Source organism: Oncorhynchus kisutch, linkage group LG9, assembly GCF_002021735.2.
Source record: "Oncorhynchus kisutch isolate 150728-3 linkage group LG9, Okis_V2, whole genome shotgun sequence".
Classification (NCBI taxonomy): domain Eukaryota; kingdom Metazoa; phylum Chordata; class Actinopteri; order Salmoniformes; family Salmonidae; genus Oncorhynchus; species Oncorhynchus kisutch.
Window position 1 is genome coordinate 592,727 of NC_034182.2, and position 14,034 is coordinate 606,760.

The 14,034-nt window shown below is 44.6% G+C and overlaps 1 protein-coding gene across 2 annotated transcripts in view; it reads left to right on the plus strand.

Moving 5' to 3' along the window:
* Positions 1–14,034, plus strand: part of LOC109879074 (hepatocyte growth factor) — a 42,836-nt gene that overhangs the window by 12,022 nt on the left and 16,780 nt on the right. For both annotated transcript variants that reach the window (XM_031831418.1, XM_031831419.1), the window contains exons 5-10: positions 1,838–1,980; positions 2,608–2,728; positions 3,082–3,200; positions 9,699–9,864; positions 10,029–10,162; positions 12,950–13,043. In XM_031831418.1, coding sequence (XP_031687278.1) covers positions 1,838–1,980; positions 2,608–2,728; positions 3,082–3,200; positions 9,699–9,864; positions 10,029–10,162; positions 12,950–13,043 — 777 coding nt within the window. The remainder of the gene's footprint in view (positions 1–1,837; positions 1,981–2,607; positions 2,729–3,081; positions 3,201–9,698; positions 9,865–10,028; positions 10,163–12,949; positions 13,044–14,034) is intronic.

A 14,034-nucleotide genomic window follows, 5' to 3' on the forward strand; every position in this document is an offset into this window, starting at 1 on the left:
GCTGGCGGTGCTTTCACTCTAGTAGTAGCATGAGACGGAGTCTACAACCCACACAAGTGGCTCAGGTAGTGCAGCTCATCCAGGATGGCACATCAATGCGAGCTGTGGCAAGAAGGTTTGCTGTGTCTGTCAGCGTAGTGTCCAGAGCATGGAGGCGCTACCAGGAGACAGGCCAGTACATCAGGAGACGTGGAGGAGGCCGTAGGAGGGCAACATCCCAGCAGCAGGACCTCTACCTCCGCCTTTGTGCAAGGAGGAGCAGGATGAGCACTGCCAGAGCCCTGCAAAATGACCTCCAGCAGGCCACAAATGTGCATGTGAAACAGACTCCATGAGGGTGGTATGAGGGCCCGACGTCCACATGTGGGGGTTGTGCTTACAGCCCAACACTGTGCAAGACATTTGGCATTTGCCAGAGAACACCAAGATTGGCAAATTCGCCACTGGCGCCCTGTGCTCTTCACAGAGGAAAGCAGGTTCACACTGAGCACATGTGACAGACGTGACAGTCTGGAGACGCCGTGGAGAACGTACTGCTGCCTGCAACATCCTCAAGCATGACCGGTTTGGCGGTGGGTCAGTCATGGTGTGGGGTGGCATTTCTTTGGGGGGCCGCACAGCCCTCCATGTGCTCGCCAGAGGTAGCCTGACTGCCATTAGGTACCGAGATGAGATCCTCAGACCCCTTGTGAGACCATATGCTGGTGCGGTTGGCCCTGGGTTCCTCCTAATGCAAGACAATGCTAGACCTCATGTGGCTGGAGTGTGTCAACAGTTCCTGCAAGAGGAAGGCATTGATGCTATGGACTGGCCCGCCCGTTCCCCAGACCTGAATCCAATTGAGCACATCTGGGACATCATGTCTCGCTCCATCCACCAACACCACGTTGCACCACAGACTGTCCAGGAGTTGGCGGATGCTTTAGTCCAGCTCTGGGAGGAGATCCCTCGGGAGACCATCCGCCGCCTCATCAGGAGCATGCCCAGGCATTGTAGGGAGGTCATACAGGCACGTGGAGGCCACACACACTACTGAGCCTCATTTTGACTTGTTTTAAGGACATTACATCAAAGTTGGATCAGCCTGTAGTGTGGTTTTCCACTTTAATTTTGAGTGTGACTCCAAATCCAGACCTCCATGGGTTGATACATTTGATTTCCATTGATAATTTTTGTGTGATTTTGTTGTCAGCACATTCAACTATGTAAAGAAAAAAGTATTTAACAAGAATATTTCATCCATTCAGATCTAGGATGTGTTAGTTTAGTGTTCCCTTTATTTTTGTTGAGCAGTGTACAATGCAGAAGAAATAGATTATGTTTCAATTTGCGAAGTTGGCGAAAACAAGAAATGCTTGAGCTGCTGTTTCTGATTCATAGTTGTGTGGTGAAATCCATGTTGTGAGACTGTGCATGTGTAGCAGTAACTGGCTGATTTACAGGTCAGACTGGAAGCATTTACTGGTAGATTAGCCTGAGGGCATGGAAAGAATGTAAAGGGAGGATGTACTAGAAGATAATATTTTCCATTTTCTATCCATTTTTATTACACTTTGTCTATATTACTATGGTCCAAGATAATGTAGCAATGTAGCTAAGTTAGCATGTTGCGACTCTACCAACTGTCTTTGTTTTTGGCTCAGTTTTTAGCGTGCTAGCCTTCGGAGCTAAGGGCTCCCAATTCACGTCAATATCTAAGAGAAACTACAGAAATCCCATCTTAAACAAAATGAAGTTCTACAACTTTGAGTCCTAAAACAGAAACTCGTGCTTGTCACACACATTTGGTCATTCCCACTTTATGCTTAGTAGTGTTTTTCTCCACACTTTCCCACAGCTTCCAGCCGGCGAGACTAGGCAAGAAGGACCTGAACGGGAACTTCTGCCGTAACCCCAAGAACGAGAGCAGTGGACCCTGGTGTTTCACTACAGACCCAGAGGTCAGGCACCAAGAGTGTGGCCTGCCTCAGTGCTCCCAAGGTAACACCTCAACCAGAAGAGTCCAATTACACGTTGGGGCCAGTTTCCCAGACACAGGTTAAGCCTAGTGCTGGATTTAAGAGCACTTTCAATTGAGATTATCTTTAGTCTAGGACTAGGCTTAATCTGTGCTTGGAAAAATGGCCCTTTGGTTTGCCCAACATAGACATCTTTAAAATGTCAATGATATGTCATTTACTGGAGTGAAGCTGATTTGTTGTCGAAAAGCAGCCATGTTTTTGGAAGGTTTTTTTCAACTGTACTCTGCCTTCTAATAGTGTACCACTACAGTCTGATAACAACCCTCTGTTATCCCGATAACAACCTAGAAAAACATATCTTGTGCTCTTGTAGCCGAACAAGAATGTTGTTTTTGACGCACCAGGGAATACCAATTCACTACCGTGTCAAGAAATGTTTAGTATGCTAGTATCTTAGTTCTCATTGAATATTGTACAAAGAGAGATAAGCATGGTGCTAACATTATTAAAGTGATCAACTTAACAATAAGATAAGTCAGACTGTTATTTAGTCATCTTTAATCGTGTTTCCCTTTATAATATAGTGTCAAAATATGTTCTATGCCATTGTGGGAAGGTTGTGCTAATGTTGTTTTTGCGTTTGCAGTGGAGTGTATGAGGTGTAACGGGGAAGACTACAAAGGGCCGATGGATCACACAGAGAGTGGGAAGGAGTGTCAGAGATGGGATTCATCCAAGCCCCACAGACACCCCTACCAACCTAAAAAGTGAGTAAGGAAACCCATAGCCTTATGTAATTATAGCACAGTAAGTTATGGCTAACATTACTTACTTTTAAATGAATTACTCCTTTTTATTACTTCAAAGTAAATTGTTTGTGATCTTTGGATTAGCCCACTGCTGTTAGTTAGTCAACCTTCTGTATGCAGTGAATGTGGTGAAGGTCTGTGGATGAATGTATACTCAGACCAACCGCACTGCAGTCCCTCATCAAGTTCTACACACACCCTACACAGCTGCACAAACGCTCCCTCTATCTTAATACACGGGTGATGAACCCATGTAGCATAACTCTCTCTGTCTCTGTCTCTTTCATATTTTTTCCCGTCTTTCTTCACAGGTACCCTGATAAAGGGCTGAATGACAACTACTGTCGGAATCCGGACAACCGTTTGCGTCCGTGGTGTTACACCATGGACCCACAAACACCCTGGGAGTACTGCAACATCAGTGTGTGTGGTGAGTGTGTGCACTTTCTACTGTCTTCCTCTTTATCCCAAATAGTGAAAACTGTCTAATGATACTGGTATAGCATACCAACGCTTAGAGTGTGGAAGGACAGACATGTTAGATAATCAGTCTGGTTTTGTGGTCTCAGCATATTGTTCTGTTGTGTTGTGTTCTGTTGGGTTGTAATTGTGTTGTGTTGGGTCAAGGTGGAGCAGGAAGCACTCACATAGTAAAGAAGAATAGTGGATGGTACACATTTTCCTACACACACACACACACACCTCGTCCGGATCCTCATTAATGCGATGTCACAGCTCCCTCTATGAGAGAGGGGCCCCCTGTCCCTCCCAATACTTCACCATTCTCTCACACACATTCCCTATTCCCTTTCAATAAACTACAGTGAAGGAAAAAAGTATTTGATCCCCTGCTGATTTTGTACGTTTACTCACTGACAAAGAAATGATCAGTCTATAATTTTAATGGTAGGTTTATTTGAACAGTGAGAAACAAAAATCCAGAAAAACACAAGTCAAAAATGTTATAAATTGATTTGCATTTTAATGAGGGAAATAAGTATTTGACCCCCTCTGCAAAACATGACTTAGTACTTGGTGGCAAAACCCTTGTTGGCAATCAAAGAGGTCAGATGTTTCTTGTAGTTGTCCACCAGGTTTGCACACATCTCAGGAGGGATTTTGTCCCACTCCTCCAAGTCATTAAGGTTTCGAGGCTGACGTTTGGTGACTCGAACCTTCAGTTCCCTCCACAGATTTTCTATGGGATTAAGGTCTGGAGACTGACTAGGCCACTCCAGGACCTTAATGTGCTTTTTCTTGAGCCACTCCGTTGTTGCCTTGGCCGTGTGTTTTGGGTCATTGTCATGCTGGAATACCCATTCCACGACCCATTTTCAATGCCCTGGCTGAGGGAAGGAGGTTCTCACCCAAGATTTGACGGCACATGGCCCCGTCCATCGTCCCTTTGATGCGGTGAAGTTGTCCTGTCCCCTTAGCAGAAAAACACCCCCAAAGCATAATGTTTCGACCTCCATGTTTGATGGTGGAGATGGTGTTGGGGCGTCAGTGTAGTCTAGTGGTTAGAGCATTGGACTAGTAACCGAAAGGTTGCAAGTTCGAATCCCCGAGCTGACAAGGTACAAATCTGTCGTTCTGCCCCTGAACAGGCAGTTAACCCACTAGGCCATCATTGAAAATAAGAATTTGTTCTTAACTGACTTGCCTAGTAAAATAAAGGTAAAATAAAAATAAAATAAATAAAAGTGTTCTTGGGGTCATAGGCAGCATTCCTCCTCCTCCAAACACGGCGAGTTGAGTTGATGCCAAAGAGCTACATTTTGGTCTCATCTGACCACAACACTTTCACCCAGTTGTCCTCTGAATCATTCAGATGTTCATTGGCAAATTTCAGACGGGCATGTATATGTGCTTTCTTGAGCAGGGGGGCCTTGCGGGCACTGCAGGATTTCCCTCCTTCACGGCGTAGTGTGTTACCAATTGTTTTCTTGGTGACTATGGTCCCAGCTGCCTTGAGATCATTGACAAGATCCTCCCATGTAGTTCTGGGCTGATTCCTTACCGTTCTCATGATCATTGCAACTCCACGAGGTTGCATGGAGCCCCAGGCCGAGGGAGATTGACAGTTCTTTTGTGTTTCTTCCATTTGCGAATAATCGCACCAACTGTTGTCTTGTAGCCCATTCCAGCCTACAATCTTGTCCCTGACATCCTTGGAGAGCTCTTTGGTCTTGGCCATGGTGGAGAGTTTGGAATCTGATTGATTGATTGCTTCTGTGGACAGGTGTCTTTTATACAGGTAACAAACTGAGATTAGGAGCACTCCCTTTAAGAGTGCGCTCCTAATCTCAGCTCGTTACCTGTATAAAAGACACCTGGGAGCCAGAAATCATTCTGATTGAGAAGGGGTCAAATACTTATTTCCCTCATTAAAATACAAATCAATTTCTAACATTTTTTACATGCGTTTTCTGGATTTTCTTGTTGTTATTCTGTCTCTCACTGTTCAAATAAACCTACCATTAAAATGATAGACTGATCATATCTTTGTCAGTGGGCAAACGTACAAAATCAGCAGGGGATCAAATACTTTTTTCCCTCACTGTATATATGCCCATACAACTTCACTAAACAAACCATAATCTCCCCATTTAGTCCTTGGAATAGAATACGAGACTCCCACAGAATTCAATAGAACTCTTCAATATTTCGATGTATTTATCTGTATGGGGATTCTACTGTGATCAGAGGGGAAGAGAGTGGACCACACTGAGTCTGTAGAGGGGCTTTCTAACTTTATTTAACCAGGAAAGAGGTTAGCCTTGAGGTTAGAAACCTCTTTTGCGAGGGCAACCACTGTGATTGAAGTGGTGGTTTTAGGGAGGTCCGAGTTGTGGTTTTGAGAGTGCCAACGTTTTTTTTGGTAGAGGGGCCACAATGGTGGTTTGGGGGGATAACGAGATACGTATAGGAGCCTTCCAAAGGAGACAGGGAGAGGCTTTGTTTGGGATATTTAGTGTTTCATGTGTCTCTAAGCTGAAAGCTATTTACCTCAGAGTGAGGACAAGTGGGCTGTATTTGTCAACTGCAGGGGAGGGAGAGTTTGAAGGTTTAAAACTTCCACTTCAAATTTTTACTAAGGCTGGGTTTACACAGGCAGCTTAATTCTGATCCTTTTCCACTAATTGGTGTTTTCACCAGTCAGATCAGCTCCTTTTGCCAATAATTGGGCAAAAGATCACAATTGGGTTGCTTGTGTAAACTCATCCTTAGTCATGCATTGATGTCAATGGAAGACTAACTAGAAATGTCACTTTAAGTGGAAATTATGATTCACCCTTATGAAATATATTAACTGTAGGGGGGTAGCCAAAATGGCTCAATAGCTACTGACACAGATAGTTCCAATAGATTGGAAGGCACTGGGAGTAATGTTCATCATCGTTATCAATAGAACACACAGGCGCCACAGTTGTAACACCATGGATGCTGAAACCATAACAGATTGTCAGAAGTGTTGTAGAAAGCAAGGTCCACTGAAACCCTGGCACTACAACTGAGGACTTGACTAGATGGGGGGGATTAGAGGGCGTGCTAGTGTGTTAGGGGGTTGGCTGTTTGTGTGTGTGCCTGCATACTTGCATGTGCGTGACATGACATCCTCTGTGTGTGTGTGTGTGTGTGTGTGTGTGTGTGTGTGTGTGTGTGTGTGTGTGTGTGTGTGTGTGTGTGTGTGTGTGTGTGTGTGTGTGTGTGATGAGAAAGAGGATAGAAACCACTTTTAGACAGTTTGATATTCTTCATCCAAAGGGATGTTCAACACTGACCTTGAGCCCACGGCTCCGCCCGGCTGAGGGCCGTGATTTACAACTGGGGAGTAAAAAATCATTTGTCCAGATGGATTCTGCGCTGCCTAACCTGTAGATAACAAAGGTGACCCGACGTTAGATGCCGGCATGCATTACATCAAGCCAAAAGAACATCCTCCTTCTGTCCTCCTCTCCAAACATTCCCTTCCTTTTTTTCTGTTCGCGGCTCATTTCTCAAACAGTATAGAAGCACAAATCCCACAAATCCGGAGGGGTTGCAGAAATTCCGACAAATCCGTCCCTGTACACTGTAACATGAAAAAGTTCAGAGATTTTTTTAGATGGTTTTTTGGAGGCCAGAGGGCCAGGAAGCCTTGTTAAGCAGGCTGGATGCAGGGTTGTTTGGCTTGGCGGTGAGTACCACATCCATCAGCCCTTCGTTATAGTAACCCACCCTTACAGTCACACATGTAAGAGGCCAAGCTACCCAAGCAATAAGAATCTAGCTAGGCTCAACTCACACATGCATGTTCCTCCTGCCAAAACCTGGTATGGTACACTGTACACCATGAATGAGGCCAGTACAGTATAGGATAGAGGGGATTCGCAGATGCTAGATAGTAGATATTCCCTTTTTGTAGCCTTTTGTAGAGCTTTGAGAGCTATGTTTGAAAAGTACTTAAGTATTTTAGTACTTAACGGATAAAGATATTAGATACCCAAATTAAACCTGTCTAAACTCTCCCAAAAATCTGTTGGATATCAGAAACTCAGATTGTCAGATATTCTTAATCTGTTTTTATAACCACTTTGTCCTGACACTCAGATATGTGATACCCAATACCCTATAACCTACCCTGGCTGTCCAGTCTGTTTGTGCAATTAGACTAGTACTCTATGTGTTCGTTTATTGAATGGCATGACAGAGATAGAAGAGTTGGCTACAGCCCATTCCCATTAGCCTCATAATGTCAGTCTGTGGTCTGTTGTAGTGTTGGTTTCGGTATGTCTCGTGGTGGGGCACCACTGTTTTGGATAAATAGACAGATTATAGACCATACAGTACGACAGATGTAGGCTGTTAATTTGATCACGCTTATTTTACTTATGTAAATCACAAACCTCTGCATTTTCCTGCACCGTGGAAAATGCAGAGGTTTGTGATTTACATAAGTTCAATGAAATCTTGCACACACAGTATATTAATAGTATTGCACTTTTCATCTAGCAAACGTTTACCCAGCTAATAGCCTAACCACCGATCAAGCAACATTATGGACTAAACAGGATTATTTTGCTTCGATAATGCTGGTCAAATTAAGATCCTACATCTGTATTGACTGTTTATGATCATTTGTCTCTAGGCTAAACATGACCCATTCTCTGAGATTCATCTTTCTTTTCCCTCTCTCCCTCTTTTCTTTATCCCTCCTTCCTGCCTCTCTCTGTCCCTCCTGCCTTCTCTGTCTGGTTTCTCTCTCTCTCCCTGCTGCCTTCTTTGTCTGGTTTCTCTCTCTCTCCCTGCTGCCTACTCTGTCTGGTTTCTCTCTCTCCCTCCTGTCTTCTCTGTCTGGTGTCTCTCTCTCCCTCCTGCCTCTCTGTCTGGTTTCTCCATCTCTCTCCCTCCTGTCTTCTCTGTCTGGATTCTCTCTCTCCCTCCTGTCTTCTCTGTTTGGTCTCTCTCTCCCTTCTGCCTCTCTGTCTGGTCTCTCTCTCTCCCTGCTGCCTCTCTGTCTGGTTTCTCTCTCTCCTGTCTTCTCTGTCTGGTTTCTCTCTCTCCCTCCTGTCTCCTCTGTCTGGTTTCTCTCTCTCGCTCCTGCCTTCTCTGTCTGGTTTCTCTCTCTCGCTCCTGCCTTCTCTGTCTGGTTTCTCTCTCTCCCTCCTGTATTCTCTGTCTGGTTTTTCCATCTCTCTCCCTCCTGTATTTTCTGTCTGGTTTCTATCTCTCCCTCATGTCTTATCTGTCTGGTTTCTCTCTCTCCCTTCTGCCTCCTCTGTCTGGTCTCTCTCTCTCTCTCCCTGCTGCCTTCTGTCTGGTCTCTCTCTCTCTCTCCCTCCTGTCTTCTATGTCTGATTTCTCCCTCTCCCTCCTGTCTTCTCTGTCTGGTTTCTCTCTCTCCCCCTGTCTTCTCTGTCTGGTTTCTATCTCTCCCTCCTGTCTTCTCTGTCTGGTTTCTATCTCTCTCTCCCTCCTGTCATCTCTGTCTGGTTTCTCGCTCTCTCTCCCTCCTGTCTTCTCTGTCTGGTTTCTCTCTCTCCCCCCTGTCTTCTCTGTCTGGTTTCTATCTCTCCCTCCTGTCTTCTCTGTCTGGTTTCTCTCTCTCTCTCTCCCTCCTGTCTTCTCTGTCTGGTTTCTCTCTCTCTCTGCTGCCTTCTCTGTCTGGTTTCTCTCTCTCCCTCCTGCCTTCTCTGTCTGGTTTCTCTCTCTCCCTCCTGCCTTCTCTGTCTGGTTTCTCTCTCTCCCTCCTGCCTTCTCTGTCTGGTTTCTCTCTCTCCCTCCTGCCTTCTCTGTCTGGTTTCTCTCTCTCCCTCCTGCCTTCTCTGTCTGGTTTCTCCATCTCTCCCTCCTGCCTTCTCTGTCTGGTTTCTCCATCTCTCCCTCCTGTCTTCTCTGTCTGGTTTCTCCATCTCTCCCTCCTGCCTTCTCTGTCTGGTTTCTCCATCTCTCCCCTTCTCTGTCTGGTTTCTCTCTCTCCCTCCTGCCTTCTCTGTCTGGTTTCTCTCTCTCCCTCCTGCCTTCTCTGTCTGGTTTCTCTCTCTCCCTCCTGCCTTCTCTGTCTGGTTTCTCCATCTCTCCCTCCTGCCTTCTCTGTCTGGTTTCTCCATCTCTCCCTCCTGTCTTCTCTGTCTGGTTTCTCCATCTCTCCCTCCTGCCTTCTCTGTCTGGTTTCTCCATCTCTCCCCTTCTCTGTCTGGTTTCTCTCTCCCCCTCCTGTCTTCTCTGTATGGTCTCTCTCTCTCCCTCCTGCCTTCTCTGTCTGGTTTCTCCCCTGTCAACCTCTTTACATTCTACATTCTTCTTTCTGTCTATCATCTTATCTATCGCTCATCTCTCATCCTAAATCCTCTTTCTCTCTCTCTCTCTTGTCCCTATACCCACCCCCCTCTCTCTGTTTTCATCCCTCTCAACTTCCTTCTTCTTCTCTCCCTCTTTGTCTCAGACCCAGGTAATGACTCTGATGTGGATGCTACATCGTCGTGTTTCAGGGAGCAGGGACAGAGTTACCACGGTACTGTGAGCGTCACCCCATCGGGCGTCACATGTCAACGCTGGGACTCCCAGTTCCCCCATAACCACACCTACAGCCCGCAGAACTACAAGTGCAAGTGAGTGATGTCATTCAATACCCACATGGGTTTTCTTTTGTGTCTGTCACTGGTACGAGAAATATAGGGAAACGGACACATACAGTCATATTATTACGTACAGTATGTCCACGTGGGAAGCAGCTATTTAACCGGTGTGTACGTATCTCTCTCTTACATCACAGAGACCTGAGAGAGAACTACTGTCGGAACCCAGATGGTGCAGAGATCCCATGGTGCTTCACTACAGATCCTAACCAGAGACTAGCCTTCTGCACCCATATACCCCGGTGTGAGACAGAGAACATCGACACAGAAGGTGAGACACAGTTTTGTTTTCCACATGCTCCTCCAACCCGGCACCGAAAGACTTTGATGGAAGGACTATTGTGTTGAGCATGCCAATTATTGATTCTACTGAGACACAACACCACACAGCAGACTGGCCCCATGCAATACATTAGATCCATCACCACTTTTATTCACTTAGTACACCCAGAATTACATGTTGTGTTAAGGTTCTCCCACAGTAAACAGACTGAATAGAGAGCAACATTTACATTAATAATAATATTGAATTTACAAAAATCCACATGCAGTATGTACACATTAATCAGCAAAAAATGTATATACATTTGAAGTCGGAAGTTTACATACATTTAAACTCAGTTTTTCACAATTCCTGACATTTCGTCCTTGTAAAATATCCCTGTCTTAGGTCAGTTAGGATCACCACTTTATTTTAAGAATGTGAAATGTCAGAAAAATAGGACAGAGATTGATTTACTTCAGCTTTTATTTCATTCATCACATTCCCAGTGGGTCAGAAGTTTACATACACTCAAGTAGTATTTGGTAGCATTGCCTTTAAATTGTTTAACTTGGGTTAAACGTTTCGGATAGCCTTCCACAAGCTTCCCACAATAAGTTGGGTGAATTTTGGCCCATTCCTCCTGACAGAGCTGGTGTAACTGAGTCAGGTTTGTAGGCCTCCTTGCTCGCACATGCTTTTTCAGTTCTGCCCACAAATTTTCTATAGGATTGAGGTCAGGGCTTTGTGATGGCCATTCCAATACCTTGACTTTGTTGTCCTTAAGCCATTTTGACACAGCTTTGGAAGTATTTTTGGGGTCATTGTCCATTTGGAAGACACATTTGCGACCAAGCTTTAACTTCCTGACTGATGTCTTGAGATGTTGCTTCAATATATCCACATAATTATCCTCCCTCATGATACCATCTATATTGTGAAGTGCACCAGTCTCTCCTGCAGCAAAGCACCACCACAACATGATGCTGCCACCCCCGTGCTTCATGGTTGGGATGGTGTTCTTCGGCTTGCAAGTCTCCCCCTTTTTCCTCTAAACATAACGATGGTGATTATGGCCAAACAGTTCTGTTTTGTTTCATCAGAACAGAGGACATTTCTCCAAAAAGTACGATCTTTGTCCCCATGTGCAGTTAGAAACCGTAGTCTGACTTTTTTATGGCGGTTTTGGAGCAGTGGCTTCTTCCTTGCCGAGCGGCCTTTCAGGTTATGTCGATAGGTACAAAAGGATCTATATCCACAGTAAAACGAGTCCTATGTTTCCTCCAGCATCTTCACAAGGTCCTTTGCTGTTGTTCTGGGATTGATTTGCACCTTTCGTACCAAAGTACCATCATCTCTAGGAGACAGAACGCGTCTCCTTCCTGAGTGGTATGACAGCTGCTTGGTCTCATGGTGTTTATACTTGCGCAACATTGTTTGTACAGATGAACGTGGTACATTCAGGCGTTTGGAAATTGCTCCCAAGGATCAACCAGACTTGAGGAGGTCTACATTTTGTTTCTGAGGTCTTGGCTGATTTCTTTTGATTTTCCATTATGTCAAGCAAAGAGGCACTGAGTTTGAAGGTAGGGCTTGAAATATATCCACAGGTACACCTCCAATTGACTCAAAATTAGCCTATCAGAAGCTTCTAAAGCCATGACACCATTTTCTGGAATTTTCCAAGCTGTTTAAAGGCACAGTCAACTTAGTGTATGTAAACCTCTGACCCACTGGAATTGTGATGCATTGAATTATAAGTGAAATAATCTGTCTGTAAACAATTGTTGGAAAAATTACTTGTGTCATGCACAAAGTAGATGTCCTAACCGACTTGCCAAAACTATAGTTTGTTAACAAGACATTTGTGGAGTGGTTGAAAAACGAGTTTTAATGACTCCAACCCTAGAAAACGTAAACTTCCGACTTCAACTGTATGTGCATGGTACGGATGTTTAAACAATATACTGTATGCTATGTGAATGACTAGATATGTGGTGTAATCGGATGTATGGCTGCTATGTACTGTGTTTGCAATTGACCTCTAAACTTCAGCTGCAATATATTGAGAAAGAGCTGTGGTCTTACTGAAACAGACGACTGGCATTCTTTTGGGCATGTTTTTTTAGTTTTTTTTGCCCTACAAATTCATTTTCCTCAAATTACAAGAAGAAACAACAAATGGTCAGACAGCAATTCAACGTTTGCTGGAATTCTCTCTCACTCATACATGTCTATGCTTTGCTTTTCAAAAGAGCTTTCTAGAGGAAAAGAGAATGCTTTGGTCACTACAGGTACCTCTGGTTCCGCTTAGTAACAGCCGATATGGGGGAGAAATCTTCCTGGCTCTTTTATTCCATTTGGGAACCACCAATTATAGATTGGCACAACATGTTAAATAAATCCAAACCACAAATCAAGCCCGTTTCAACGTGATTTTTTTAAAGATGGCATCAATATCAGAATGTTGTCTCGGTGGACCTACGCACACAAAAACATGTTGATTCAATGTACAATTGTAAGGCAACCAGCTGCAATAGGATTGTGAGTTTTGCTCAACAACATTTCTGTTGACCAAACTAACAATCCTAATGCAGCTGGTAGCCTAACAATTGTACGTTGAATCAACACGTTTTGTTCTACACTGTGGGTATAGCTGTGTGTGTGCATGCGTTTGTGTCTGTGGGAGAGAGCGAAAGAGACTGTAGATGGTTATCTCAATAAACCACATATAGGGTCGGTTTAAGACTACTCCGTGTTTTATTTTCTCCTTCTCTCGATCTCTGTCTGTCCCAGATTGTTATGGGGACAATGGAGGGAATTACACAGGCAATTTATCCAAGACCAGATCAGGAATTCCCTGCGGACTGTGGGCAAATCATAGCAACAGGTACAGTAAACCTCATACATTACACACACTTACCAGCCACACACAACTGGAACTTACCTCTCAATCCATATTCACATGAGAAAAAGTAAAACTATGGGTTCAAGCAATGTATGGGAAGGTTTCGTTGACATTTTTTCAAATTCTCTGGCTTTTTCGATTAACTGTTTATTGATGAGGTATTTCCCGTTGCTTAGAGAAAATCCCCTTTTAAATGAATAAATTTAAGCCGTGAAAACAAACAACGACAGGAAATCAGGGGCCCCACCCGGGTCAGTTCTGGGCCTGCTATTATTTTTCTAGCTGATAGAGAGGAAGCCTTACGGTGCTTCCAGAACTTCCAGAACAAGCCACCCTGGAGGGGCGCATAGTCTGCCCCTCTCTCCACATCCGTGTGCCCCCCATGCTAAAGTACCATAGCTAACGTTGGCCCTGGCTGTTAGAAATACTTCATTTAAAGGAATTTAAAAGCCAAAATGGCAGCGACAGATGGACATGTGCCAGAGCTGACCCGTGACCCCAGGAAGTGCTTCCTCGGCCCGGCAGATCAAAGCCAATCAGCTTCCCTCCAGGGCCCGCAGCCAGCGAGTCTGCCCCTCGCACAAGGTCAAAGGGTCGGCGCAGAAAAATGGCGTAAAGGTTACAGCTTGTTTAACATTGGCCGGGGAAGTTAAATTATCTTCACACTTATCTTCACACAAATCGGTTTCCCCCTCTCCTCACATTGTGTTTGTCTGAGGGTACCAGTCAATCCTGATCCAAGCCCTCCAACAAATTGATCACATCTAAAGATATTCCAATTATTTGAATGTATGAAACTGAAGGACTGGAATTGCTGTTTCAACAAGACTACCGAAGGCATCTGTTTAGGCTCGGTTTAGTCTATGTGCAGTGAAGTATACGACCAGATCGTGAGTCCACGTTTACAGTGTTTGGACTGTATCTTTGAGTTGAGTCTGTAGCTTCTTCCTTGTGATTGCTGGGATTGCATACT